This window comes from Mobula hypostoma, chromosome 6 (genome assembly GCF_963921235.1).
Source record: "Mobula hypostoma chromosome 6, sMobHyp1.1, whole genome shotgun sequence".
NCBI lineage: Eukaryota > Metazoa > Chordata > Chondrichthyes > Myliobatiformes > Myliobatidae > Mobula > Mobula hypostoma.
This window is the reverse complement of record NC_086102.1, coordinates 86450233-86478169: the sequence shown is the minus strand read 5'-3', so window position 1 is coordinate 86478169 and position 27937 is coordinate 86450233. Positions and strand designations below refer to the sequence as shown.

The following is a 27937-nucleotide window of genomic DNA, read 5'->3' as shown; positions in this document are numbered from 1 at the left end:
CACCCCCCCCCCCCGACCCATCCAGCAATCTCTTTGACTCCCCTACCATCATGTTGGAGGTTCCATTGCATTAGGACTAGAACTGTTAGGATGGTAAACACCTTCCCCCCCTCCACCAGGCTGTAAGATTACTGAACTCCCTACCACCACCCTGTTCTCATCTTCTATAAAGCGCCAGTAGCATTATACTGTTTACTTCTTAAACTCATATTGTATATGCATCTTATTATTTGTTAATTTATTTGTAGCAATAGTACTTCGTGTATGTGTGTGAGTTATACGTACTGTGTTGTGCACCTTGATCCGGAGGAGCATTGTTTCATTTGGCTGTATACATGTATACAGTTGAATAACAGTAAATTGAACTTAAACTTGAACTTGGAAAGCATTAGGCTCAGATAGTATTCCTGGCAGTGACCTTAGATCCTGTATGGATCAGCTGGCAGGGGTATTTACAGACATTTTTAATCTCTCCCTGCTTCAGATTCCTGCTTAAAAAGGCCATTATCACCCCAGCTCCCAAGAAAAAAATGACACACCTTATTGACTACCACCCAGTTCCTCTAACATCTACCACTATAATGTGCTTTGAGAAGCTGTCATGGTACATATCAATTCCAGCTTTCCAAACAAGCTCGACACTGCATTTTCCTTATTGCCGAAACACATCTACAGCGGGTACATTCCCTGGCCTAGCACTCAACTCTGAAGCACTTGGACAGTAAAGACACCTATGTCAGCCTATTGTTTATTGACCACAGCTCTGCTTCGATATTATAATTCCAAGTGACCTCATCACCAGACTCCAGACTGTGGGAGTTAATGCCTTCCTCTGCAACTGGATGCTGGACTTTCTGGTCAACAGACTGCAGTCCGTAAGGATAGGCAGCAATTCCTCTGCCACAGTTAGTCCATACACTGGTGCTCGACAAAGTTGTTTCCTCAGCCTTTTTCTCTACTCCCTGTACTCTCGTAACTCCACGACCAGATCCTGCTCTAACCCCATCCACAGGTTTGCAGATACCACTACAATGGGCCGCATCTCAAATAGTGATGAGCCGCAGTACAGGAAGGAGAGCTTAGTAACGTGATGTCATGACAATACACTTTCCCTCTATGTCAACAAAACACTGATTTCAGAAAGGGGGTACTGCATATGCTCCTGTCTACATCAATGACATTTAAGAGGCGCTTAGCATGGATGAAAGAAAGTAGAGGACTATGTGGGAGGGAAAGGTTAGATTGATAGTAGAGTAGGTGAAAATGTTGCACAACATTGTGGCACCAACAGTGTGTACTGTTTCATATTCTATGTATTGCGGTACTTGTGACAATAATAATACAATACCAATATCAAGTTCCACATACAGAATTATAAAAAGTATTCAACCCCCTTGGAAGTTTTCATATTTTGTTATTTTAGAACAACATTGAATCACAGTGGATTTAATTTGACTTTTTTGACACTGATCAACAGAAAAAGACTCTTCCATATCAAAGTGAAAACAGATCTCTACAAAGTGATCTGAATTAATTACAAATATAAAACACAAAATAATTGCGTAAGTATTCCCCCCCACCACCACCTTTAACGACACACCAAATCATCACTGGTGCGGCCAATTCATTCTGGAAATCACATAATTAGTTAAAGAGAGATCTGTGTGCAGTCAAGGTATTTCAATTGATTGTATCACCTGTATCTGGAAGGTGAACACTTTTTATAGGCGCTGTAGATAGCACCTAAGGCCAGGATCAAACCTAGATCACCGCAGCCGTGAAGCAACAGCACTATGTTCTGTTACTATGCTACCCTTAAATCATAATCTATGTATTGTCAGATTTTACCTGGTAATCTGCCTGCAGCCAATGCGTCGCCAGGTAAATGCCCATTCATTCCATTGGTTGAAAGGTTACTTTGTTGTCCTAGAAGACCACTCCTCATTTCCAGATCAGTAGGATATGGTCTCCGTGGATCACCTAAACCAAAGCATATATCATAATCACAATTCACAATACAAAGCCTTTTGTTTAATTGTTTAATAATATTCAACATGTAACTAAAGAAATTACCAACACTTGTTCATTAAAAAAATCAGAACACAGCTGATTAAAAGTCCCATTTACTAATATCAGAATTGTGTAAGCTGCACAACGTCACACATTAATTCTCTAATTTTTGGTCTTTCAGAGGCATCTAGATCACATTAACTGAATATATAGAGGATGACCCAACATGTTAGATTTGAATGAACGGTGCCAAACAGAGCCAAATGGTTTTATAACAGTTTTTTTGTCGTAAAATATCTCATTTGAATGATAGATTTTATAACAAAATCTGTTTCCAGCAATGATTTAATCAGTAAATGCACGGCAGGAGGAGGAAGATTTAAGGCCATCACAAAAAGGATTAATGGAAATGCTTGGTGGATTATGAAATGAAATATATTATTATAGTGATGAAAAGAATAGTCATAGTCATACTTTATGATCCCAGGGGAAATTGGTTTTCATTACAGTTGCACCATAAATAATAAATAGTTATAGAAACATAAATAGTTAAATAGTAATATGTAAATTATGCTATGACCTGCCAGTCAGGTAATCAATCCACTAAAGCTTAAAAAATAAGTAGATATATAATTGAACATTAAAAAACTGTATGCTTCAGGGTGGGGATGGGGAGAAGAGCAGCAGAATATGATTGAACAGATAACACCTCAGGGAAGGGGTACATATATAATACCCATGTCTTGCACTTTATAGGAAACCCATATATTCAAAGCTGCTTTTGGGAAAATACAATAATTGCATTAAACATAAAACAGTACAGCACAGAAGCCCCAAATAAGCATGATGTCAAATTAAATTCATCTTCTCTGTGTGCACATGATCTATACCCCTGCATTACCTGCTTGTTCACATGCCTTTCCAAAGGACCTTTGAACTATTGTACCTGTTTCCACTACCATCCCTAGCAGTATGTTCCAGGCACAGTTAAAAAAAAACTTGCCTCACACATTCCTGTTATAAACTTTCCCCCTCTCACCTTAAAGCAATGCTCTGTAGTATTCAGTATTTCTATCCTGGGGGAAAAACATTCTGCCAGTCTATCCTATCTATGTCTCTCAATTTTATAAACTTCTATCAGATCTCTCCTCAGAGAACAATTCATGTATCTCCAACTTTTCCTTATAGCTAATACACTCTAAATCCAGACAACATCCTGAACCATCTCCAAAGCCTCTACATCCTTCCTACAACAAGAATTGCATGCAATAGTCCAATGTGATTAAGAATATTTAATATGAAATTAGTATTAATATTTTAAAACCATAGTATCTTATTGGCATAATTATGCCAATTATGTTTTAATTCTTACCTGGGACCCATGTTAATGGTGCTGCTACTGCATTGCTAGCACTTATCCTATGAGCATATTTGATAAGCTCTTCGGATGAGATTGCACCTGCAAAGAAAATAGAACCATTATATGAAAATACTCAGCACAAACAAATTCTGATATTTAGGTTTTTCCTTTTGTGCTTTCTCACATAAAATTTCAGAACAAAATGGAGTGAATGTCTATTTACGTTAATACAATATCAAGTACTTTATCAAGCAATTTTCATAATTACTTAACACTTTTTGTCATGCATTTTAATTGTTATGCACAACAGTAAGCATGCAAAACACTTTGCATCAGAATTCCTCCTACACAAGAGGTCTGGAATTTGCTGTGAGAACTATTAAAAGACCAATGTAATGTCATTGTATTGATGTCAAAAATCAGTATCGTTATGCAATAGTTAAAAGCATACAATAGTTTAATTATCATCCACAATCTTCCTCTATAAAGCAAGTCTATTGTAGAACTATGCTTCATTGTCTCTGCAGTGTAGTAGCAATATTCAAGACTTAAACAATTTTCTGGTTATTTTTCCTACCTTTTCTTGCTTTCTCTATAGATTTTAATTTCTCTTTGGCTTGATACACAGCAGCGGCCTTGGGTGGGGAGACAGGGAAGAAAGGATAAATTTTATATTTCATATAAAAGCCACAAATGTCTTCCAAGTACTGACAAAAAATATAGATTTAAATGCATCTTTTCTAGAATTACAAGAAGTTACGATGAAGTTAGTTTTGAAGTCTTAGGAAAGATTGACATCTAATCATGATGAAATTAAGTTTTAATAATTTCTTGGATTTCTTTGGGATAATTTCTTTGGAATAATTTCTTTGGGATACTATGCCACTTAAATGGCACAGAAGACTGTTGTTGAACAGTTTCTAACTACAGTAGTGTCAGTCATGTGCACTTGCGTGGCCTTTAAAACACTACACTGTGAGGAGGAGAAGAGGAGGGGAGAGGAGAGGAGGGGGGGAGGAGAGGAGGAGAGGAGGGGGGAGGGGAGGGGAGGGGAGGAGGACCTTAACTCCGAGTGGAGACATTGGGATGCCATCATGACGGCTTTTTTTTTTAAAGCAGACTTTCTTATTTTCACGAGCCGAGTTGCTAGCTTGACACTCAACACTCAACCCAGCATGGATGGAAAGCGTGCAAGGGAGCCAGCTGGATTCAAACTTGGGAGCCTTCACTCCAAAGTCTAGCGCTGATGACACTACCCCATCAGCCAGCCATGACACTATATACTTACAGCTTAAAAGACAATGATTCAAATTGGAAAACACCTATTTGGCAATCTAATAACCATTGCAGGCTCAACAACTAAATGTCCCTAAGGTTACCAAAATTATTTCAACTGGCCAAACCTAAAATGGGTGGCAGGGTGGAGATACGTCTCTCCTAAAGGAGGTGTAAGGCACTCCTTCTCTTCACTAGCCTGTAGGTTGCACTTAGGCAAGGTATAACACCTGCTTAGCCCTCCCAATCAGGATCACATGAAGCCATGGAAACAGGTGGTGGGTGGTCGTACAAACAGCTGGTGACATCACTAGTCCTCATCATGCAACCATTGACACGAGGCAGCCAATCTCCGAAGGGAGTATTGATGATAATGGCTGGGGTCACCCATCTTGTAAAGACACTGCCTAGGCGAGAGCATTGGCAAACCACTTCTGCAGAAAAATTTGCCAAGAACAATGATCATGGGGCCTTTATTTCCTGCAGAGCAAGAAGAAAGCTCACCCCTGTCCCAGGATACTGACAGACCTTTACCGCTGTACCATTGAGAGCATGCTCACCAACTGCATCTCAGTATGGTATGGCAATTGTCTCATATCGGACCGCAAAGCACTCCAGCGTGTGGTGAAAACTGCCCAGCGGATTATCGGCACCCAATTGCCCACCATTGAGAACATCAACCATAAACTCCCATCCGGTAGGCGCTACAGGAGCCTCTGCTCCCGCACCAGCAGGCACAGGAAGAGCTTCTTCCCTGAGGCTGTGACACTGCTGAACCTCTCATCACAGCGCTAAGCAGTATTGCATCCATATTGTACTGTCTCAGTACTTTCATATTTGTGTGCTGTGGCACTTTTTTTTATTCGCAGTTATTTTGTAAATAACACTATTCTTTGCATTTCTGGTCAGATGCTAAATGCATTTCATTGGCTTTGTATCTGTACTCAGCACAATGACAATAATGTTGAATCTAATCTAATCTACTCTAATCACCGACATCATACGACACCACACAGTGATGATGATGACACCTTAAAACCGGAAAACTTGTAGCATACAAAAAAACTAACTTTACTCATAAAATGTGGTCTGATCTTTATCTAAGTCACAATAATAGACAAACACAATCTGCCTAATCTAACAACACACAAACAATTGCACTTCTCATTAATACTGAGTACAACATTTAAACAATCACAGTCTGAGTTCAAAGAAGTATGTGAATGCTATTTGGAATCAGATGTTCAAATCAATGGGATGAGATTAGAGGTATGGGTTGTAGAGGTGCCCTGCTATGAAAAAGACACAAAGTCACGTTACTGATATGGCCTGCTCTTCGCAAGAAAGATCTGTTTCTGTGCACCACGTCTCAATCAAAACAACTTTCAGAGGTCCTCAGAAGAAGAATTGTAGAGGTGCACGAAGCTGCCAAAGGCTACAAAAGCATTTCTAAATCAGTCTATAGTAAGAGAAACTGTCTACAAATGGAGGAAATTCAGTACTGTTGCTACTTTCCCTAGGAGTGAGTGTCTTGCAAAGATCACACCAAGAGCACAGCATGCAATGTTGAAGGAAGTGATAAAGATCCCAAGGGTAACAATGCTTCTGGGACAATGTTCTGTGAACAACCGAGACTAAAGTTGAATTGTTTGGCAGAAATTCACACTGCTATGTTTGGAGGAAAAGCGTACTGCACACCAACACCAAAACCTCATCCCAACTGTGAAGCATGGTGGAAGGAGCATCATGGTTTGGGGCTGCTTTGCTACCTCAGGGCCTCGACAGCTTACGGTCATTGAGGGAACAATTAATTCAAAATTGTTTCAAGACATTTTACAGGAGAATGTCAGTGTAGCAGTCTGTCACTTAAAGTTTAATAGAAGTTGGATAATGCAACAAGACAATGATCCAAAACAAGAGTAAATCAACACCAGAATGGTTTAAAAAAAAAAGAAAATTTGTGTTTTGGAATGGCCAAGTCAGAGTCCAAACATTAACTCAATTGAGATGCTGTGGCATAACCTGAGGAGGGCTTTTCATGCAAGGTATCCCAGAAATATTGATGATCTGAAACGGTTTTGCATGGAGGAATGGTCTAAAATTCCTCCTTGCTGTTGTGCAAGTCTGATCAGCTGCTACAGGAAATGTTTGGTGGAGGTTATTGCTGCAAAAGGAGGTTCTACCAGTTATTAAATACAAGGGTTCACATACTTTTTCCAGCCTGAACTGTAAATGATCAGTGTGTTCAATAAAGATATAAGTACAATTGTTTATGAGTTATTAGTCTAGGCAGATTATGTCTGTCTGCTATTGTGACATAGATGAAGAACAGACACTTTATGAGTAATTAATGCAGAAAACTAGGTAAATGCAAACGGTTCACAAACCTTTTCTTGCAACTGTACCTACATCTCTTCAAATGAGAAGTATAAGAACAGCCAAATAATGACAGGTGAAATCAGGGGTGCAAATGGGTATATGTGAGAGTAGTTTACAGAAATAGTGAATGTGGACTTTAGGAAGTCCTCATCGAGTGATCAGCAGTGGAAAGAGTGAGCAGTTTCAAGTTCCTCAGTGTCAACATATCTGAAGATCTGTCCTGGGCCCAACGTATCGATGCAATTACAAAGAAGGTACAGCAGCGGCTATACTTCATTAGGAGTTTGAGGAGGATTGGTATGTCAGCAAAGACTCCCATAAGTTTCTACAGATATACTGTGGAGAGCATTCTAACTGGTTGCATCACCATCTGGGCCACTGCACAGGATCAGAAAAAGCTGCAGAAAGTTGCAAACTCAGCCAGCTCCATCATGGGCACCATCTTCCCCAGCATTGACAATATCGTCAAAAGGTGTTGCCTCGAAAAGGTGGCATCTGGCAATTAAGGACCCCCAACACCCAGGACATGTCCTCTTCTCACTGCTACCACCAAGGTGGTGGTACAGGAACCTGAGGACATATTCTCAATCTTTTAGGCACAGTTCTTCCCCACTACCTTCAGATTTCTGAATGGACAGTGAACCCATGTACACCACCTCACAAGAAAATATAAAATATCTGATACGATAGCTGACAGACTACAATTTACATAGAGAAGACATACAGATGACATGACACAACAATGTAAAAGCACCAGGATTGATCGGTAAGTTTATTTATGACACAAAATTAGGAGGTGTAGTTGATAGTGAAGAAGGTTATCGTAGATTACAGGAGAAGCGATCAGTTAGGGAAGTAGGCTGAAGTGTGATGGATTTCAGAATAGCTAAATATGAGATGATGCATTTTGGAAGGTCAAACCAGCTCAGGACTTACATTATGAAGCATAGTGGAACAGAGGAACCTATGAGTACAAGTGCACAGTTCATTGAAAGTGGTATCACACAGGGTGGTGAAAAAGGGCCTTCATTAGTCTCGGCATTTAGTTTCAAAGTTACAGCAATATGTTGCAGTTGTGTCAATCATCGGTGAGTCCACATTCAGATTACTGTGTACTGTTTCCACCACGCTGTTATACTGCAGATGTGATTGAAAAGAGTGCAGAAAAATTTTATTTCTTGCAACATGGAAGAATGAGAGTCAACTTTATAGAAATGTTTAAACTTATATGGATGGTAACGGTCTACTCAAGGACTGGCAAGTCCAAAACCTGGGGGCATAGGTTTAAGGTGAGAGGGGAAAGATTTAAAAGGGATGTTTGGGGCAACTTTTCCACACAGAGCATGATGAGTATATGGGATGAGCTGCCAAAGAAAGTGGTTGAGGCAGATACAATAATATAATTTAAGAAGAATAGAGGGCTTGGAGAAATATGGGGTGAATGCAAGATATGGGACTAGCTGTTTGGACACTGTGGTCAGCATAGAGTGATTGGGTAGAAGAACCTGTATCCATGCTCAGTTGCTCTACAACTCAAGCTAGTAACTCCTGAGTTAGTTATCCCAGTGGTGCTGCATAGATAATGCAATATGAGTGATAAACTAACATAGTTCTTCTTATCAATGACCTCTAAAACTTAACACATTTGCAGATAAAATACAAAATGCAACATGGTTAGAAATTCAACAAAATCATTGCAGAAAATGTGGCAGCACAGATGACCTATTTTATGACGTTCATTCAGTGTATTTTGGAATAATGTCCTTGCTCCTCTTTGAGAACCTTAAGGAAGCTTTTATAAACAGCTGAAAATGCAAAACCAAACATTTTGCTATCTTAACTGAACATGCAATGTTTCTTCAGCAAATTGTCAGCTTAGAATTTTGTACAAGTCTCTGGCCTGTGTTTCTTACAAAGCAGAATAGACACTAGTCTTATAATTGTACAATTAGCCAGTGTACCTAATTTGATAATTGTGACAAAATGAGTAAGAAATATGAATTTGGGTAGTCTGGTGCATGTTTCCCAGATAAAGTGCAATTCTCAGTATTATCGGTAGAATCCCAAAACAGCAAGAGCAGAACAATATATGAAATTACAATAAACATTAATAGAATCGGCAAAGTGTGAGCATCAAGATTAATAATTTTATAAATAATTTTATTACATCTTTTAGGAAGTATATCAGGTAATTTAAATAATATGATAAGAGGTTTTAAAATCTAATACTTTAGTCTGAAGATACAGGATTCTTAATCATCTGTCAATTAATAAAACAAAAATCTCTAAATTACGGCTTTCAAAAAAGTGCAGCTATAACTCACCAATATGTGTTCAGCCTCCTTGAGCTGTTTCTGTAACAGCTGGATGTCACCATCTCTTTTTTCCACCTCTTTCTCCAGAAGGTGCATTTCCTCCTGGATTCTACCTTGCTCCAATGCCACTTTTACTATTTCTTGGAATTCTCCATCCTTCTGAATCAACAGATTCAAGATCTGGAAAGGTAACAAATTTTTTGATGGGTAAACAAGTGTTTTTCATTAACTTGAATGTTATTTATGTGGTAACGGCGGGAGGAGAAGCTGGCAGCGCACCGCGTGTGCGCAGCTCTCCGGTGAAAAATGATGTTGTATCTGTTAAATAGGGGCCGTGGACAATTTCTGATTTGATGGAGATAGACGTAAAAGCACAGAGGAACATCTGGAGAAATTTCTGAAACGCCCATCCGCTGCTGTCGTTACTGTGTGGTCGGGAATCTTTCGGAGGGTAGGACTCAAAATCCCCGGCCTTGCCTACTTTTGGCGACCGAGAAAGAGGTCGAATCGCTCGGACAGAGATGGCGCTCAGTACTCGATGTCGGACAGCTGATCAGAGCTCGAAGTTTTCGGATGACTCAGAGTTGGATTGTGTCGGCATGGCAGGGAGAGTTTTTCTTCCCTCTCCCGTCCGCGTGAGATGTGGGATATTTGAGAAACTTTGAACCTTACTGTGCTCACGGACTTCTTCATCAAGTTATGGTGTTGTGCACTGTTGTAACTATATGTTATAATTATGTGGTTTTGTCAGTTTTTTCAGTCTTGGTTTGTCCAGTGTTTTTGTGATATCACACCGGAAGAAATAATGTATCATTTCTCATTGCATGCATTACTAAATGACAATAAAAGGGGACTACGTGTCTTCATAATCGAAACCATATTTGTATCTAAGATTGTTAAAACATAATTTGGATATATAGATTTTAATACATGTAGCAATATAAAAGACTACAGACATTCACAACCATAATAAGAAAAATCAATGAAAATTTTATAAATAAACAAGTCCTTCAAAGCTCTCCACTTAATACCGATTATTTCCACATTTTAAGCTGATGTGAGTTAGGTTTTCCTTTATTGTGTTAGATTAAATACAACAGCACAATTTAAAAAACACCCTACTAGAAGTCATTCCAAATACAAAGTTATTTTCATTACTTACCTGATTTTCTTCACCTGGCTGTGCAATTTTTTGGTTTCTGGATAACGCAAGTAGCTCAATTAATTCCCTGAAGATGAAAAGACAAAACACTTAAAATGAAATTAATTTTGACTCCTAATCTTTGAGAACAAAGTTTTCAGTTACCTGAAACATTCAAGTGAAGTTATTTATCCATTCATAATGTGAAAGATATCTCCCTTTATCATTATGTTGACACAAAACATTTCCACATCAAGGACAGCACAGTCAGCATCTCAGCAATTTAACATTTCCAAGGCCAGACAAGGTTACTTCAATTTTTTTTTTTAACTAAATCATGAGCACTCAGGGGTGCTGTATTCTGACATCGAGGGACAACTGAATTGAGATTCTTATATTTACTTAAAGGTATTGAGAGACAGGAAACTTGCAACATCCAATGCTACTGGGATTGAACCCAAATGTCAGTCTGTGCTAATTAGCTGCATTGCCCAGTTCACCTGTTAGGCTTAATTCATAGCATCAATAATATAACTTCTATTTCTCTAAATGTATGACATCAATCTTCATTCAAGCTTCATCTATAACCATTGAATCACATGGAACTGTATTAATCTTGTACTCATCTGTTATACACTTTCCAGAGAGCAATGTGCAAGAAGTGGAAGAATTATCCCCTAATGCAATCAAGTATATCCTTTCCACAGAGAACATGAGGCAATAAAAACATCATACCTTTGCTCTAGTTAGTTTTTATACACTTGGACAACTAACCAAGCATCAAACCTAACAATCTGCTGGAGAAACTCATCAAGTCAAGCAGTATCGGTGGGAGAAAGGAACTGTCAACACTAAAGACAAATAATCTATCCTGACACGAGGAAATCTGCAGATGCTGGAATTTCAAGCAACACACATAAAAGTTGCTGGTGAATGCAGCAGGCCAGGCAGCATCTATTGGAAGAGGTACCGTCGACATTTCGGGCTGAGACCCTTTGTCAGGACTAACTGAAAGAAGAGCTAGTAAGAGATTTGAAAGTGGGAGGGGGAGGGGGAGATCCAAAATGATAGGAGAAGACAGGAGGGGAAGGGATGGAGCCAAGAGCTGGACAGTTGATTGGCAAAAGGGATATGAGAGGATCATGGGACAGGAGGCCGAGAAAGAAAAGGTGGGGGTGGGGGGGGAGAGAAACCCAGAGGACGGGCAAGGGGATGTCCAGTCCCTATATACTTCCATCCCTCATCAGGAAGGTCTCAAAGCTCTACGCTTCTTTTTGGATTCCAGACCTAACCAGTTCCCCTCTACCACCACTCTGCTCTGTCTAGCGGAATTAGTCCTTACTCTTCCTAATTTCTCCTTTGGCTCCCCCCACTTCCTCCAAACTAAAGGTGTAGCTATGGGCACCCGTATGGGTCCTAGCTATGCCTGCCTTTTTGTTGGCTTTGTGGAACAATCTATGTTCCAAACCTATTCTAGTATCTGTCCCCCAATTTTCCTTCACTACATCGACGACTGCATTGGCACTGCTTCCTGCACACATGCCGAGCTCGTTGACTTTATTAACTTTGTCTCCAACTTTCACCCTGCCCTCAAGTTTACCTGGTCCATTTCTGACACCTCCCTCCCCTTTCTAGATCTTTTTGTCTCTATCTCTGGAGACAGCTTATCTACTGATGTCTATTATAAGCCTACTGACTCTCACAGCTATCTGGACTATTCCTCTTTTCACCCTGTCTCTTGCAAAAATGCCATCCCCTTCTCGCAATTCCTTCGTCTCCGCCGCATCTGCTCTCAGGATGAGGCTTTTCATTCCAGGACGAGGGAGATGTCCTCCTTTTTTAAAGAAAGGGGCTTCCCTTCCTCCACCATCAACTCAGCTCTCAAACGCATATCCCCCATTTCATGCACATCTGCTCCCACTCCATCCTCCCGCCACCCCACTAGGAATAGGGTTCCCCTTGTCCTCGCCTACCACCCCACCAGCCTCCGGGTCCAACATATTATTCTCCCTAACTTCCACCACCTCTAACGGGATCCCACCACTAAGCACATCTTTCCCTGCCCCCCCCTTTCCGCAGGGATCGCTCCCTACGCGACTCCCTTGTCCATTCGTAACCCCCATCCCTCCCCACCGATCTCCCTCCAGGCACTTATCCTTGTAAGCAGAATAAGTGCTACACATGCCCTTACACTTCCTCCCTCACCACCATTCAAGGCCCCAGACAGTCCTTCCAGGTGAGGCGACACTTCACCTGTGAGTCGGCTGGGGTGATATACTATATCCAGTGCTCCCGATATGGCCTTCTATATATTGGCGAGACCCGACGCAGACTGGGAGATCATTTCGCTGAACACCTACGCTCAGTCCGCCAGAGAAAGCAGGATCTCCCAGTGGCCACACATTTTAATTCCACATCCCATTCCCATTCTGACATGTCTATCCACGGCCTCCTCTACTGTAAAGATGAAGCCACACTCAGGTTGGAGGAACAACACCTTATTTTCCGTCTGGGTAGCCTCCAACCTGATGGCATGAACATCGACTTCTCTAACTTCCGCTAATGCTCCACCTCCCTCTCGTACCCCATCCATTATTTATATACACACATTCTTTCTCTCTCTCTCCTTTTTCTCCCTCTGTCCCTCTGACTATACTCCTTGCCCATCCTCTGGGTTCCCCCCCCCTTTTCTTTCTCCCTAGGCCTCCTGTCCCATGATCCTCTCATATCCCTTTTGCCTATCACCCGTCCAGCTCTTGGCTCCATCCCTCGCCCTCCTGTCTTTTCCTATCATTTCAGATCTCCCCCTCCCCTTCTCAAATCTCTTACTAGCTCTTCTTTCAGTTAGTCCTGATGAAGGGTCTCCACCCGAAACATCAACTGTACCTCTTCCAATATAATCTATCCTGATGAATAATTTATAACTCAAACATTAACACTTCCTTTGACTTGTTGAATTCCTCCATCAGATTACATATTGCTTCACATTCCAGCATCAGCAGGCTGTTGTATCCCTACAGCCTTTCTAGTCTGTATGACTCACTAAAACAATGGCAACAAAGATTCAGGAGGCCACACGAATGTACAACCTTTACCAGCTGGTTTCTGTAAATGGTAAACAGAGTAACGTATAAATACATTAGGGTGCTTAGAGGTCAAGGAGGAAGTGTTGGACCTCCTAATGAGTATTAAGGTGGATGTCTCCAGGGTCTGATGAGACTTCCCCCAGATTTTTGAAGGAGGCAGAGATGAGATTGCTGGGGCCTTGACCAGTATCTTTGTGCCTTCTCTAGCCACAGGCGAGGTTCCAGAGGACTGGTGAATGGCTAATGTTGCACCTCTACTTAAGAAAGGAACATGGGATAATCCTGGGAAATATAGACTGGAGACACTCACATCAGTTGTAGGGAAATTGCTGAAGAAAATCCTTAGGGATAGGATATGTGAGCACATGGCCTAATTAGGGAGCACCAACATGGCTCTGTGCGGGGCAGGTCGTGCCTCACCAACTTGATTGAGTTATTTTAAAAAGGTGACATGAGAGATGTGATGAAGATAGGGCAGTGAATGTTGTCTACATGGATTTTAGTAAGGCATTTGGCAAAGTCCCTCATGGGAGGCTATCCAGAATATTAAAACACATGGGGCCTGTAGCAAATTGGTTGTTTGGATTCAGAACGGGCTTGTGCATAGAAGAGAGAGGGTAGTGGTTGAAGGGACTTAAATTTGAGCCAGAGGTCTGTAATTAGTGGTGTTCTGTAGCGATCTGTCCTGGGACCTCTGTTGCTTGTGATACATATAAATTACCTGGATGAAAATAGATTGGTGGGCTAGTAAATTTGTGGATGATACCAAGATTGATGAAGTTGTGGATAGTGTAGAAGACTGGCAAAGGATATAGTGCAGATATGGGCAGAGAAATGGCAGATGGAGTTTAATCTAGATAAATGTGAATGTTGCACCTTGGTAGGGCAAATACAAGGAGACAGTACACTGTTAAGGGCAAGATCCTCAACAGTGTTGCTGAGCAGAGAGATCTCGGGATCCAAGTTCATAGCTCCTTAAAAGTGGCAATAAGGTGGTTAAGAAGGCTAATGGCAAGCTTGCTTTTATTAGTCGAGGCACCGAGTTCAAAAGTCAAGAGGTTATGTTGCAACTTTATAAAATTCTGGTTGGGCCACATCTGGAGTATTGCGTCCATTTCTGGTCATCCCACTACAGGAAGAATGTTGAGGCTTTGGAGAGGGTGCAGAAGAGGTTCATCAGGATGCTGCCTGATTTAGAGGGCATGTGCTATCACGAGAGACTGGATAAACTTAGTTAGTTTTCTCTGGAGCGTCAGAAGCTGAGGGGAGATCTGATTGAGATTTACAAGATTAAGAGGGGCATAGGTAGAGTAGACAGGGATATCTGTTTCGCAGGAAAGAAATGTCTAATACCAGGGGGCATGTATTGAAGGTGAGGGGGGTAGGTTCAAGAGGGATATGAGGGGTAATTTTTTTTACTCGGAGTTATGGATGCCTAGAGTGCACTGTCTAGAATGGTGGCAGAGGCAAATACAGTGGCATGCAAAAGTTTGGGCAGCCCTGGTCAAAATTTCTGTTACTGTGAATAGTTAAGTGAGTAGAAGATGAAATGATCTCCAAAAATCAAAGTTAAAGATGAAACATTCTTTTCAACATTTTAAGCAAGATTAGTGTATTATTTTTGTTTTGTACAATCTTAGAGTGAAAAAAAGGAAAGGAGCACCATGCAAAAGTTTGGGCACACCAAGAGATGTGAGCTCTCAGATAACCTTTACCGAGGTCTCAGACCTTATTTGGCTTGTTCACAGTCATCATTAGGAAAGGCCAGGTGATGCAAATTTCAAAGCTTTATAAATATCCTGACTCTTCAAATCTTGTCCCAACAATCAGCAGCCATGGGCTCCTCTCAGCAGCTGCCTAGCACTCTGAAAATTAAAATAAATGATGCTCACAAAGCAGGAGAAGGCTATAAGAAGATAGCAAAGCATTTTCAGGTACCCGTTTCCTCAGTTCGTAATGTAATTAAGAAATGGCAGTTATCAGGAATGGGGGAGGTCAAGTTGAGGTCTGGAAGACAAAGAAAACTTTCTGAGAGAACTGCTCGTAGAATTGCTAGAAAGGCAAATTAATACCCCGCTTTGACTGCAAAAGACCTTCAGGAAGATTTAGCAGACTTGGAGTGGTGGTGCACTGTTCTATGGTGCAGCGGCACCTGCACAAATATGACCTTCATGGAAGAGTCATCAGAAGAAAACCTTTCCTGCGACCTCACTACAAAATTCAGCATCAGAAATTTGCAAAGGAACATCTAAACAAGCTTGATGCATTTTGTAAACAAATCCTGTGGACTGATGAAGTTAAAACTATAACTTCTTGGCCGCAATGAGCAAAGATATGTTTGGAGAAAAAAAGGTGCAGAATTTCATGAAAAGAACCCCTCTCTGACTGTTAAACACGGGGGTGGATCGATCATGCTTTGGGCTTGTATTGCAGCCAGTGGCACGGGGAACATTTCACTGGTAGAGGGAAGAATGAATTCAATTAAATACCAACAAATTCTGGAAAGCAAACATCACACCATCTGTAAAAAAGTTGAAGATGAAAAGAGGATGGCTTCTACAACAGGGCAATGATCCTAAACACACCTCAAAATCCACAAAAGGCGCTAGCTGAAGGTTTTGCCATGGCCCTCACAGTCCCCCAACCTAAACATCATCGAAAATCTGTGCATAGACTTCAAAAGAACAGTGCATGCAAGACTGCCCAAGAATCTTACAGAACTAGAAGACTTTTGCAAGAAAGAATGGGCGAAAATCCCCAAAACAAGAATTGAAAGACTCTTAGCTGGCTACAGAAAGCGTTTACAAGGGGGTGTTACTAAGTACTGATCATGCAGGGTGCCCAAACTTTTGCTTCGGGCTCTTTTCCTTTTTTGTTATTTTGAAACTGTAAAAGATGGAAATGAAAAAGTAATCTTGCTTAAAATATTAAAGAAATATGTCATCTTTAACTTTATGCCTTTTGGAAATCAGGTCATCTTTTACTAGCTTAGCTATTCACAGTAACAGAAATTTTGACCGGGGTGCCCAAACTTTTGCATACCACTGTACATTAGAGACTTTTAAGAGACGTTTGGATAGGCACATGGCTGTAAGGAAGACAGTGGGAGATGGACATTGTGTAGGTGGAAGGGATTAGTATTTGGGTGTTTTTGATTGCTTTTTATCTGGTTTGGCACAACATTGTGGGCCAAGTTGCCTATTCTTGTTCTGTACTATTCTATGTTCACAATTTGAAAATATTGTTCAAGAGTCTTGAGAGTGTACTCCTTTGCAAATTTAAATAACCAGGAACAACTACTCACTGAAATATTCTAAATGTTTATGTTGCTGGAACATTGTTTTTGCTTAAATTATTGAAACCAACACAGCTAGCTTATGCAAGTGGACAAAAATACCACAACACCTCTTAAAGAGCAGTTAGTCACTGAATTAACAAAAGTTCTCCCTTCAAATCAGGATCACCCGAAAAATAATGATCACAAGTATTTAACAATTCAATATTCATGGAATTGGCCTATAAACTACCTTGCTTACAGGTGTACTCACCGGATGGTATTCACATTATTTGCCCTCCAGTAAAATGCTTTAATATCTCTGATCTCAGTAGTGAATAATATAGTTAACAAATGAGGTATGACTAATACAAACAAGAGAAAATCTGCAGATGCTGGAAATCCAAACAACACACACACACAAAAAATGCTGGAGGAACTCAGCAGGCCAGGCAGCATCTATGGAAAAAATACAGTTGACATTTCGGGCCAAGACCCTTCGGTGGGACTGGTTTTTCCTCCAGTCCTACCGGCACTTGGTTCGCTGGTGGCGCAGTGAGATCAGCGCCTGGCTCGGAAACGGAGGTTCCTGAGTTCGATCCAGTGACGGACCGCCCCTGTGCGCGTTCTCCATCTGCGCGGGGTTGATGTCGAGCTCGCAACTCGGCCTCGTAAAATAATACTGCGAAATGTCTGTGTGAGGAGTGGTGCCCCACACAGCCTTACGAACTGCACCTTGTAAGGCATGAAAATGCCTGACGCTGGCCTCTCATGTCAGAGTCGATGTCATCATCATCATCATCCTACCGAAGGGTCCCGGCCCGAAATGTCGACTATATTATTTACATTGATACTGCCTGGCCTGCTGAGTTCCTCCAGCATTATGTGTGTGTTGCTCAGCTATGACTATTACATGTTTCTTTTTAAAGGCACCTTAAAATGAAAATTTGCTTTTCCTTGATTACATTCTTTGATGGTCTTGCCCCTTTCTCATCTCATCTTTTCTAGCTACACAACAGTGCAAGAATTCAATTTTCCTCCATCTCTTACCTCCAGTGCAATTATAACTTTTTTTAACCCCATTATTTGTGAAATTAGCAGTCCAGGCCACAAGCTCTGGATTTCTCTTACTATACCACATCCCTTTCAATCTACCCCTTCAGATTTCCTTAAAACAACAACCATGCTTTCAACACCAGCAAGATCAAGGAAGTGATCTGGGACTTCAGGAATGGGAAGTCGGGAGAACGCAAGCCAGTCCTTAAACCAGCAACAGAAAGAGTGAGCAGTCTGAAGTTTCAGAGTATCTATCCTAGGCCCAACACATTGATGCAATCACAAATAAGGCATACCAGTGTCTCTACTTTATTAGGAGTTTGAGGAGGCTCTTACAAATTTCTGTAGATGTATGGAGAGCATTCTGACTGGTTGCACCACAGCCTAGTATGGAGATTCCAATGCAGAGGATCTCAAGAAGTTGCAGAGGATGGTAGACGCTATCATTAACACAACCCTCCCCACCACTGAGGGTATGTTCAAGAGGTGGTGTCTCAGTAAGGCAGTATCCATCAGTATAGACTCTTACCATCTGGAACATGCCCTTTTCTCATCACTACCATTGGAAATGGTACAGGAGCACAGGAGCTTAAAGACCCACACTCAATGATTCAGAGGCCACTTCGTTCCCTCCACCATCCGATTTCTGAATAGTCCATGAACACTAACATTTTAGAAGATAGATCATAGATGTAAACTGAAATACAACATAGAAACAAGACCTTTGGCCATAATGCTGACCATGATGTCAATTAAACTGCCCATCTGCCTGCAAATGGTATACATTCCTTTGTTCTATTTTTGGTCATGTGTTTTACCTAAATGCTTTCTGAATGTTGTTCAGAATCAGAATCGGGTTTAACATCACCGGCATATGTTCTGAAATTTGTTGTCTTTGCAGCAGCAGTACAAAGCAGAAAAAAAACACGAATTACAGTACTAAATAGTTAAATTAAATAAGTAGTGCAAAAATACAAATAAAAAAGTAGCAAGGTAGTGCTCATGGGTCCTATGTCATTTCTTTATTTCTCCATTTCCAAAATATACTATTCTTCACAATTTTGAACAGATTGAAAATCATAAGGGCTTTTATTGTTATACTTTCATTATCTCTGTCATTCTATCCACTGAAATTGAAAGCAGTAAGTAAACGACTGGCTTTATTTGATAAATCTGTCTTGATTAGTGATTCTCAGTATATATAAAAAGCATGCATTTTCAATGAATGATAACTAGTACTGAAAGTGTACTTATCAGATAGCAGAATGCCACACACATTATTTCTTCTTTTCCACTATTTAATTATTTTTATAATTTATGGTAACTTCGGGTCTTTTTAACTGTACTGTGCAGCAAAACAAATTTCACATCATTAAAGTCAGTGATAATCTGATTCTGACTCTGAAATTCATCTCATTGACAAAATCCATTAATCACAGATCCTAATAAATTTCTCTTGGCTCTGTCCATTTTTGCCCAACCATAGTCCTGTGAAGCAATCAGCCATTTCCTATTAATTAAAGACAATATAAAGGCAATTTATTATCACAATACATCAAAGACAAATAGTGGACATATATCTCAGAATCAATTTAACGTGCTGAACTTGGGGTCAAAACTGCTTAGAAAACAGCGGTAATGTCCAAAAATTATAACTAGATGTGTTAGTTTAAAATAATGCTTTTCATGGATAAAACTTAATTATACCATAGGACTCTACAATTAGTCACACCCCCGCTCTTTTTCAAACATTCAGGATTCCTGAATACAACTGTTCTTTCACTGGATTAGAAAATAATGTTTGAATAGAGAATGATCCATAAATTAAGGTACCATATTTTACCGGTTTCTTCCAAGGTCTTAGTGCAAAGATGGAAACATTGACTTGAGCAGTATGCCACCCATTTCAAATCTCAGTCTGACTCTGTGGGGAGACTGGTGCAGCACAGGAGGATACCATTCGACCAAACGCTGAGCACAATGGCACAACTAATACAGCTGAGGCTTCACAGCTCTTGTGACTTGCATTCAATCCTGACTCCTGGCATTATTTCTAAGGAGTTTGCATGTTCTCCCCGTTAGCGTGTGGCTTTCCTTTGGGTACTTCAGCTTCACCCACCGCCACTTCCTCAGGAGTATGTATTGACAGTGTTACGTACCCCGTAACTGGGTTGCCAAACCAGCAGAAATGGATCACTCAGTTGGAGTCTGGATTACTAGAACTAAGAAAGTTTTATTAAAGAAACAAGCAACACAGTAATCAAAAGGATAATAAATGCAACAGTTCAGCAATGATAAACACACATGTGCACAGAATTAAGATAACAGCATCAATCAAGCTCTATCGTTGTCTAGGGGTAAATTACCAAATTTCAAAGTGACACAAAAGTTCAGTCCAATTTAGTTCAGTTCGTAGTAATCGTTGCCATGGCGATGGACGTGGGGGGAGAGAGAGAGAGAACAGGAACGACTGATCATTCAGAAACGGCTTCCACTCACAGACCGGCGATAATTGCTCAGAAGCAGCTTTTGGGCGGGTCCTTGGTGATGTCACCTGAGGTCACCGACTGTGACCCCTCCTCCAGATGCAGTCGATCCTCTGCAGTGAACCCGGCACCCAAGCAAGGGCGGACACACACCGGGTTCCCGCTGATCGTACCTTTCCACCCTGTGTGTTGTCCGGTACTTCTCACCCACTCATGAGAGGCGCACCGCTTCCAGGGTCTCGTTACCTCGGGTGTCGTGTGTGTCCTGTCTTAGCGAACCTGTCCCTTTTTATCCCCCTGCTGGGGTATCGCCTGTCCATCACTTCAACAGTTCAGGGTTCAAAGGGGGAGCCGCTCCAGACAGCTCTCTCTCTCCCGTCCCTTCATTACACATCTCCAGATGCTGTTTCATTGTGTTCCTTATCTCTCTCTTGAAGACAGGTGGCAGACCAACTGCTGATCACACAGGACAGCTAACATCTTATCTATGCGTATTCTCGTCACAACAGTACCTTGCACCTTAGGTGTAGAGATGAATGGTAGAGTTGAGAGTGGGATGTGGAAGGGAGCTCATGGACATATAGAGATTATAACAAGGGAGTAGTGTAGGATCACTGTGGGCGGGTGCATGCTTGCTTCATGGTTGCCATGGACTCCATAGACTTGAGGACTTGTTTCTGAATTGTATGATTCTAAAATATTACAAATTATCCTTTTGTCAGTGTTATCTCAACAATGATACTTTGTGGTATCTGGCAACAAGCACAGACAACTTCAGCCTAAAAGCAGCAGCTCACATTCGCACCAAAAACATCAAATCAAATTAGCCCCTTAAAAATAAAGGACTGAAGGGGAGAAATTAAAACAACAAAAACAAGTAAGAGTGCGATCTGGTCACTCAGGACTTTAAAATTCAATTTCCCCATGCAATCCCAAAAGTTGAACAACATACAGGACTGAAAGAATGAACAGTGAGTTAGGGTGGGTGAAAATGCCAATACGTAGAATGAGATATATTCCTGTCCTTTTTTTGCAGTCTATGCTTTTGTAAAGTACAGAGAATTGTTACTGTTTCTGTTTTGGAGACACTGCAGCATTGTAAATTATTATTGCAAAGTATCAAACACAAGCTTCCAAATGAGAGATTTTCTGCTACATGAAGATTTAACATGGGGTGGATATTTCATACAAACTACCATTTGATCACAATGGCAAGGGGTAACCAGATGACTGAAGACCAGGCTCTGCTGCATGAACATTAATGTACACACCAGTATCTATCACCATACTCACCCAACTTCACTTGAGCTCTGTTGGTTTGTATATCCTCCCGCTCAACCCACATCCTCCCAGTCTTTGAATGATCTTTACTTCAGAGACAACCACCCTTCCAAACCCACTTCACATCATCCCTCAGCCCTGTCACTCCAACCCTTACACATTTGTTCTTCTGTCTACCTGCCCCTTACTTCATGCTTGCTCAGAGTGTCCCAATGCCTCTTAACTATTTTACGGAAAAAATTACTTTGAAGGTCAAGACCTAAAACCTAGCACAAAATTCACAGCGGACAGTAGCAATCCCTGGCCTCCTATAATGCTGCCAGCACACCTCGAAGTACTAGAGATAGCATGAATACTTTCACCGCAAAACCTTTCGTATGCACTGTCAGAGTAAAAAGGAAATTAGCATTTACAACTTATTGAGAACAACCCCGGCACTGAGATTCAAATGACACCATGATAAGCAGGCCACACAGTCCACATGCATGGTGACAGGCTATCAGAAGACAGAGGACAATATACATTTGCAGACCCAAGAATCATGCTCCTTAAAAATTCAAAACCAAAGAACTGGGAAAGACACAGCAATATCATGTGTCCAACTTACTTAATTGTCCTCTTTAGAAAATGAACAAACAGTGGCATGCAAAAGTTTGGGCACCCCCGGTCAAAATTTTTGTTACTGTGAATAGCTAAGCAAGTAAAAGATGAACTGATTTCCAAAAGGAATAAAGATAAAGATGACACATTCCTTTAATATTTTAAGCAAGAAAACTATTTTATTTCCATCTTTTACAGTTTCAAAATAACAAAAAAGGAAAAGGGCCCGAAGCAAAAGTTTGGGCACCCTGCATGGTCAGTACTTAGTGACACCCCCCTTTGGCAAGTATCACAGCTTGTAAACGCTTTTCGTAGCTAGCTAAGAGTCTTTCAATTCTTGTTTGGGGGATTTTCGCCCATTCTTCCTTGCAAAAGGCTTCTAGTTCTGTGAAATTGTTTGGGTCAGGGGACCGTGAAGGCCATGGCAAAACCTTCAGCTTGCGCCTCTTGAGGTAGTCCATTGTGGATTTTGAGGTGTGTTTAGGATCATTATCCTGTTGTAGAAGCCATCCACTTTTCATCTTCGGCTTTTTTTTCCCACAGACGGTGTGATGTTTGCTTTCAGAATTTGCTGGCATTTAACTGAATTCATTCTTCCCTCTACCAGTGCATGTTCCCCGTGCCACTGGCTGCAACACAAGCCCAAAGCATGATCGATTCACCCCCGTGTTTAACAGTTGGAGAGGGGTTCTTTTCATGAAATTCTGTACCCTTTTTTCTCCAAACATACCTTTCCTCATTGCAGCCAAAAAGTTCCATTCAAAAGGTTCAAAGAAACATCTAAGCATTTTGGAAACAAGTCCTGTGGACTGATGAAGTTAAAATAGAACTTTTTGGCCGCAATGAGCAAAGGTATGTTTGGAGAAAAAAGGGTGCAGAATTTCATGAAAAGAACCCCTCTCCAACTGTTAAGCACGCGGGTGGATCGATCATGCTTTGGGCTTGTGTTGCAGCCAGTGGCACAGGGAACATTTATTGGTAGAGGGAAGAATGAATTCAATTAAATACCAGCAAATTCTGGAAGCAAACATCACACCGTCTGTAAAAAAGCCGAAGATGAAAAAAGGATGGCTTCTACAACAGGATAATGATCCTAAACACACCTCAAAATCCACAATGGACTACCTCAAGAGATGCAAGCTGAAGGTTTTGCCATGGCCCTCACAGTCCCCTGGCCTAAACATCATCGAGAATCTGTGGATAGACCTCAAAAGAGCAGTGCATGCAAGACAGCCCAAGAATCTCACAGAACGAGAAGCCTTTTACAAGGAAGAATGGGCAAAAATCATCCAATCAAGAATTGAAAGACTCTTAGCTAGCTACAAAAAGCATTTACAAGCTGTGATACTTGCCAAAAGGGGTGTCACTAAGTACTGACCATGCAGGGTGCTCAAACTTTAGCTTCGGGCCCTTTTCCTTTTTTGTTATTTTGAAACTGTAAAAGATGGAAATAAAGAAGTTTTCTTGCTTAAAATATTAAAGAAATGTGTCATCTTTAACTTTATGCCTTTTGGAAATCAGGTCATCTTTCACTCGCTTAGCTATTCAGTAACAGAAATTTTGACCGGGGTGCCCAAACTTTTGCATGCCACTGTATACTGCTCAGCAGGCTTTTGGACTTTTTTTTAAATTAAAAGCAAGACCTAGGAATCATTTAATCCACAAACATACTTGCTTTGTGCAGGGTTGAGCATCAAGATATCAACTTTGCCTCATAAAAAACAGACAAAAATGTTAAAGACACGACAAGGTTGCTGCCCGATGCACCACAAGACACAGAAAGGAACAACAATATTTGCTCGAGCTGCTGTGGTACTTTCCTGTGAAGGGCCACCAGAACTGAGTTCCAGGATTTAGGCACACCAATGAAAGAACAGTAACACATTTCCAAGTCACGGTGCTGTGCAGTTTAGCAGATGGGTTTCCCAAACATTTTGCTGCTGTTGTGGGATCGTGGATTTGAGAGGCATTGTGAAAAGTTGCCAAAGCAGTTAACTTCATTCTACAAACAACAGGAATTCTGCAGATGCTGGAAATTCAAGCAACACACATCAAAGTTGCTGGTGAACGCAGCAGGCCAAGCAGCATCTGTAGGAAGAGGTGCAGTCGACGTTTCAGGCCGAGACCCTTCGTCAGGACTAACTGAAGGAAGAGTGAGTAAGGGATTTGAAAGCTGGAGGGGGAGGGGGAGATGCAAAATGATAGGAGAAGACAGGAGGGGGAGGGATAGAGCCGAGAGCTGGACAGGTGATAGGCAAAAGGGGATGTCCAGCTCTCGGCTCTATCCCTCCCCCTCCTGTCTTCTCCTATCATTTTGGATCTCCCCCTCCCCCTCCAGCTTTCAAATCCCTTACTCACTCTTCCTTCAGTTAGTCCTGACGAAAGGTCTCGGCCTGAAACGTCGACTGCACCTCTTCCTACAGATGCTGCTTGGCCTGCTGCGTTCACCAGCAACTTTGATGTGTGTAACTTCATTCTACAGATGTTCTGAGCTTACACAACTTATGTACAGTCCATACATACAAACAAGCATCTGGAAGATGAGCAGGATGGATTTGTTGGCTGCAGCAGGTATTTTCTGCTATCTGGGAATTCATGGCTGCATTTCTGAAATATGAACTGTTCAGGTTGCATACAGTTCATAAGAACAGAACCGTGCCATAACCTGGGGAGAGTCTGTACGTTGTACCTAGTAAATACTGCAGTTGCTGTTGCTGGGACCTGCACTCATCCAAACAAACGGAGAGTATGCCTTCATTCTTCTGCCCTCAAATCAAAACAGAAAATGCTGAAACAGCTCAGGCAGTATCTGTTGGAAGAGAAACAAGTTAATGTTCCAGGTCCAGACCCAAGACCTTAGAAAGAAAGACGTACTGGGGACCTTTGATGATAGATATCACCTTACTGAGAGAGCGCCTCCTGTAGATACTACCAATGGTGAGGAGGGATGTGCCTGCGATGTATTGGGCAGAGTCCACTACTCTCTGCAGTGTCTTATGTTCCTTCACATTTGAACTGCAGTATCAGACCATGATGAAACCACTCAGAATACTAACAAGCCAAAGTAGACAGGTGTACATTCCACCCTCCTTCCCCTTCCTTAATTCAACAATCAACTCTTTAGTTTTGTTGGTATTGAACAAGTTTGCTTTTTGCAGCACCATTCAACAAGCTGACTCATCTCACTCCAATGAGACTCATCCAACAAGTCTATAAAGAGTACAGCATCTTCTGGTTCATCCAGGGCTTCTGGTTGGGTAATATTTCCAACAAATGTTCTTTCTTTTCATTTATATTAATGACCTGAATATGGGAATTATATTTCTAGGAATTGTCAATGTTTTGAATCAAAACCCTACATCAGGACTGGAAGTGGAGAAGGGAAAATAGCCAGTAGAAAGAGAAAGGCAGAAATGATGAGACTTGAAACCTCAACAATTGCTCCCCCTCCTCCATGCTCAATTCACTGGGTTTCTCCAACAAATTTTGTTGCCCTATTTCTGAATCTGTAGTCTCTTGTTTTCTCAATGATGGAAGAGAAGCTATAGATAAATCAGCTGAAGTTGCCCGATCCTCAGGCCATGGCCCTGAGCAATTATGTGATAATCCTTTTAACTGATCAACTGACCTTCAAACATCATAATCACATACCTTTCTGTAAGTTATGACTCCGATCATTGGAGTGTTTTCTCTTTGATGCCTGCTGTCTTATGTTTTACCAGTATTTCAAAATTCAAGAAAGTTGAAAGTAAAATTTATTATCAGAGTACATACACATTACCACAGACAAGACTGAGATTCTTCTTCCAGTGGGCACACTTAGCACATCTCTATAATAGTAACTATAACAGGATCAATGAAAGAGCAGGTAGAGCACAGAACACAACAAACTCTGCAAATACAAATATAAATAATAGCAATAAATAATGAGAGCATGAAATAACAAGATAAAGAACCCTTAAATTGAGATCATCTCAATAGATGAGTGTAGCTATCCTAATTTGTTCAAGAGCCTGATGGTTGAGGGGTAGTAACTATTCTTGAACCAGGTGATGCAAGTTCTGAAGCAGTTGTACCTTCTACCTGATTGCAGCAGCAAGAAAAGAGCATGGCCGTGAAGATCTTTGATGATGGATGCTGTTTTCCTACGACAGTGTTTCATGTAGATGTACTGAATGGGTGGGAGGACTCTGCCTGGATACCACAAACGATTGAATGCTACCTTAATGTCAAGATCAACCACTTTCAATTCATCTTTGAAACTGCTTCCTCTCTTTAACTGTTCAACTAGAAACCACCAGTTGTAGGGCATAGAGCCTCAATCTAATCTGTCAGTTGTGACAATGTTTAACTGTTTATTACATGCTGCTTAGCACACATAGTCTTACAACACAATTTCAACCGGTTAGCTCTGGTGCTACTGAAGCAGTGTTCATCCCCTGGCTTCGTAGAAACAATAAAGTTCGGGACATGCTGGGCTACATGGTTTACAAATTGCACTCTTGTGCTATGTACTTCTCCAGTCTTGGGGCCCTACAGATGCCCAATTTGAACTGCCAGACATTTTGTCCACACAAGATAAAGAGAAGCCGTCAGCTCAGTTCTACTTACCAGCTGTCAGTCTAGAGACTTCTAGATTATGGGACATCAAACTTAAAATTTAAAATGAAGGTTTCTGCTTTTAGCTTTTTAGGTAAGCGCTATCCCCATCCCCACCCCCAACCCCCTTGAGTTTATGGGATGTCAACCTCACAACCAAGTGTAGTATTAATAGCAATTAATTTCCAAATCGCTGTGCCCTCTTCGGTACTTTTACCTCAAACACTTCCAGTAAACCTTAAGCTTTCCCACCGTGCCTTCTCCCCGACCTTCGCCCCTCCATCATTAGCCATCAACTCCAGGAAGTGTTCGAAAATCCCTTTAACACATACAAACATCAGGCCCAAAAACTAGTTTACCCCGAACTACATCCGCTTCTTCGGGACGACAAGTCATACCTTACCTACATAACACTTCCAGATCATCTAACACTCCCAACAGCTTATCCCTCGTACTCCTCTCCGAGGCCGCCATTACGCCGAGACGCGCCTCCGGTGTGCGCAGGCGCGGAACAGCGCCTCCCTGACGCACTGGTGGCAATTAGATTTCCAGCGGGAGTTGCGAGTCCGCAGTAGATGGTTATTATCAGATCCGAGTAGGAAGTGTGGGTGAGAAAATATTTTCGGGTGCGCTGTTAAAAACAAAATAGCATTCTGGCAGTATTATGCCGTCCGACGCCGCCACTTGAATTTCGCTGTGACTCTTGAGGATCGAGTGGGTCTGGGGGGAGTTATTTCTTTGTTTGCATTTCCGAAGTTGAACTCCATCTGAGCTTCCTTCATTGGGAAGGGCAGCCACATCTCGACCAAATAAACCGGAAAATACTAGAAACGCTCAGAAAGGCCGTGCAGAGAAAACAACGGAATTAACGTTTCAGTTCGAAGACCTTTCGCTGGAATTTGAAACAGAAACAGTGAACAAATTGTTTATTTACGTTGGTTAGTTTTAGATTGGGAAGCAATGGATGGCTGTGACCTCTAATGGGGTGAAACTAATGTGCCTTGGAGATGCGCTCTATTGGGAGTTATCCGGTTAATGAATTAAGGATGATTGTTAGAATTGTGTTAAAGTTGTG

General features: G+C 41.3%; 2 protein-coding genes across 3 annotated transcripts in view; one reads left to right on the top strand and one right to left on the bottom strand.

Moving 5' to 3' along the window:
- The window catches only part of nudt15 (nudix (nucleoside diphosphate linked moiety X)-type motif 15), a 45030-nt gene extending 34799 nt beyond the window's left edge, over nucleotides 1-10231 (top strand). Inside the window, exons 4-5 of the transcript XR_010018368.1 lie at nucleotides 9427-9527; nucleotides 9669-10231. The gene's annotated coding sequence lies outside the window, so the exon portion shown is untranslated. The remainder of the gene's footprint in view (nucleotides 1-9426; nucleotides 9528-9668) is intronic.
- The window catches only part of med4 (mediator complex subunit 4), a 42584-nt gene extending 15165 nt beyond the window's left edge, over nucleotides 1-27419 (bottom strand). The window contains exons 1-6 of one of the 2 annotated variants that reach the window (XM_063051137.1): nucleotides 27266-27419; nucleotides 10502-10568; nucleotides 9349-9519; nucleotides 3948-4005; nucleotides 3383-3469; nucleotides 1849-1980 (exon numbers count right to left, since the gene is read on the bottom strand). In XM_063051137.1, coding sequence (XP_062907207.1) covers nucleotides 1849-1980; nucleotides 3383-3469; nucleotides 3948-4005; nucleotides 9349-9519; nucleotides 10502-10568; nucleotides 27266-27336 — 586 coding nt within the window. In that variant the 5' untranslated portion in view covers nucleotides 27337-27419. The remainder of the gene's footprint in view (nucleotides 1-1848; nucleotides 1981-3382; nucleotides 3470-3947; nucleotides 4006-9348; nucleotides 9520-10501; nucleotides 10569-27265) is intronic. The other variant, XM_063051138.1, reaches the window with a different exon arrangement.
- Nucleotides 27420-27937: the final 518 nt, after the last annotated feature.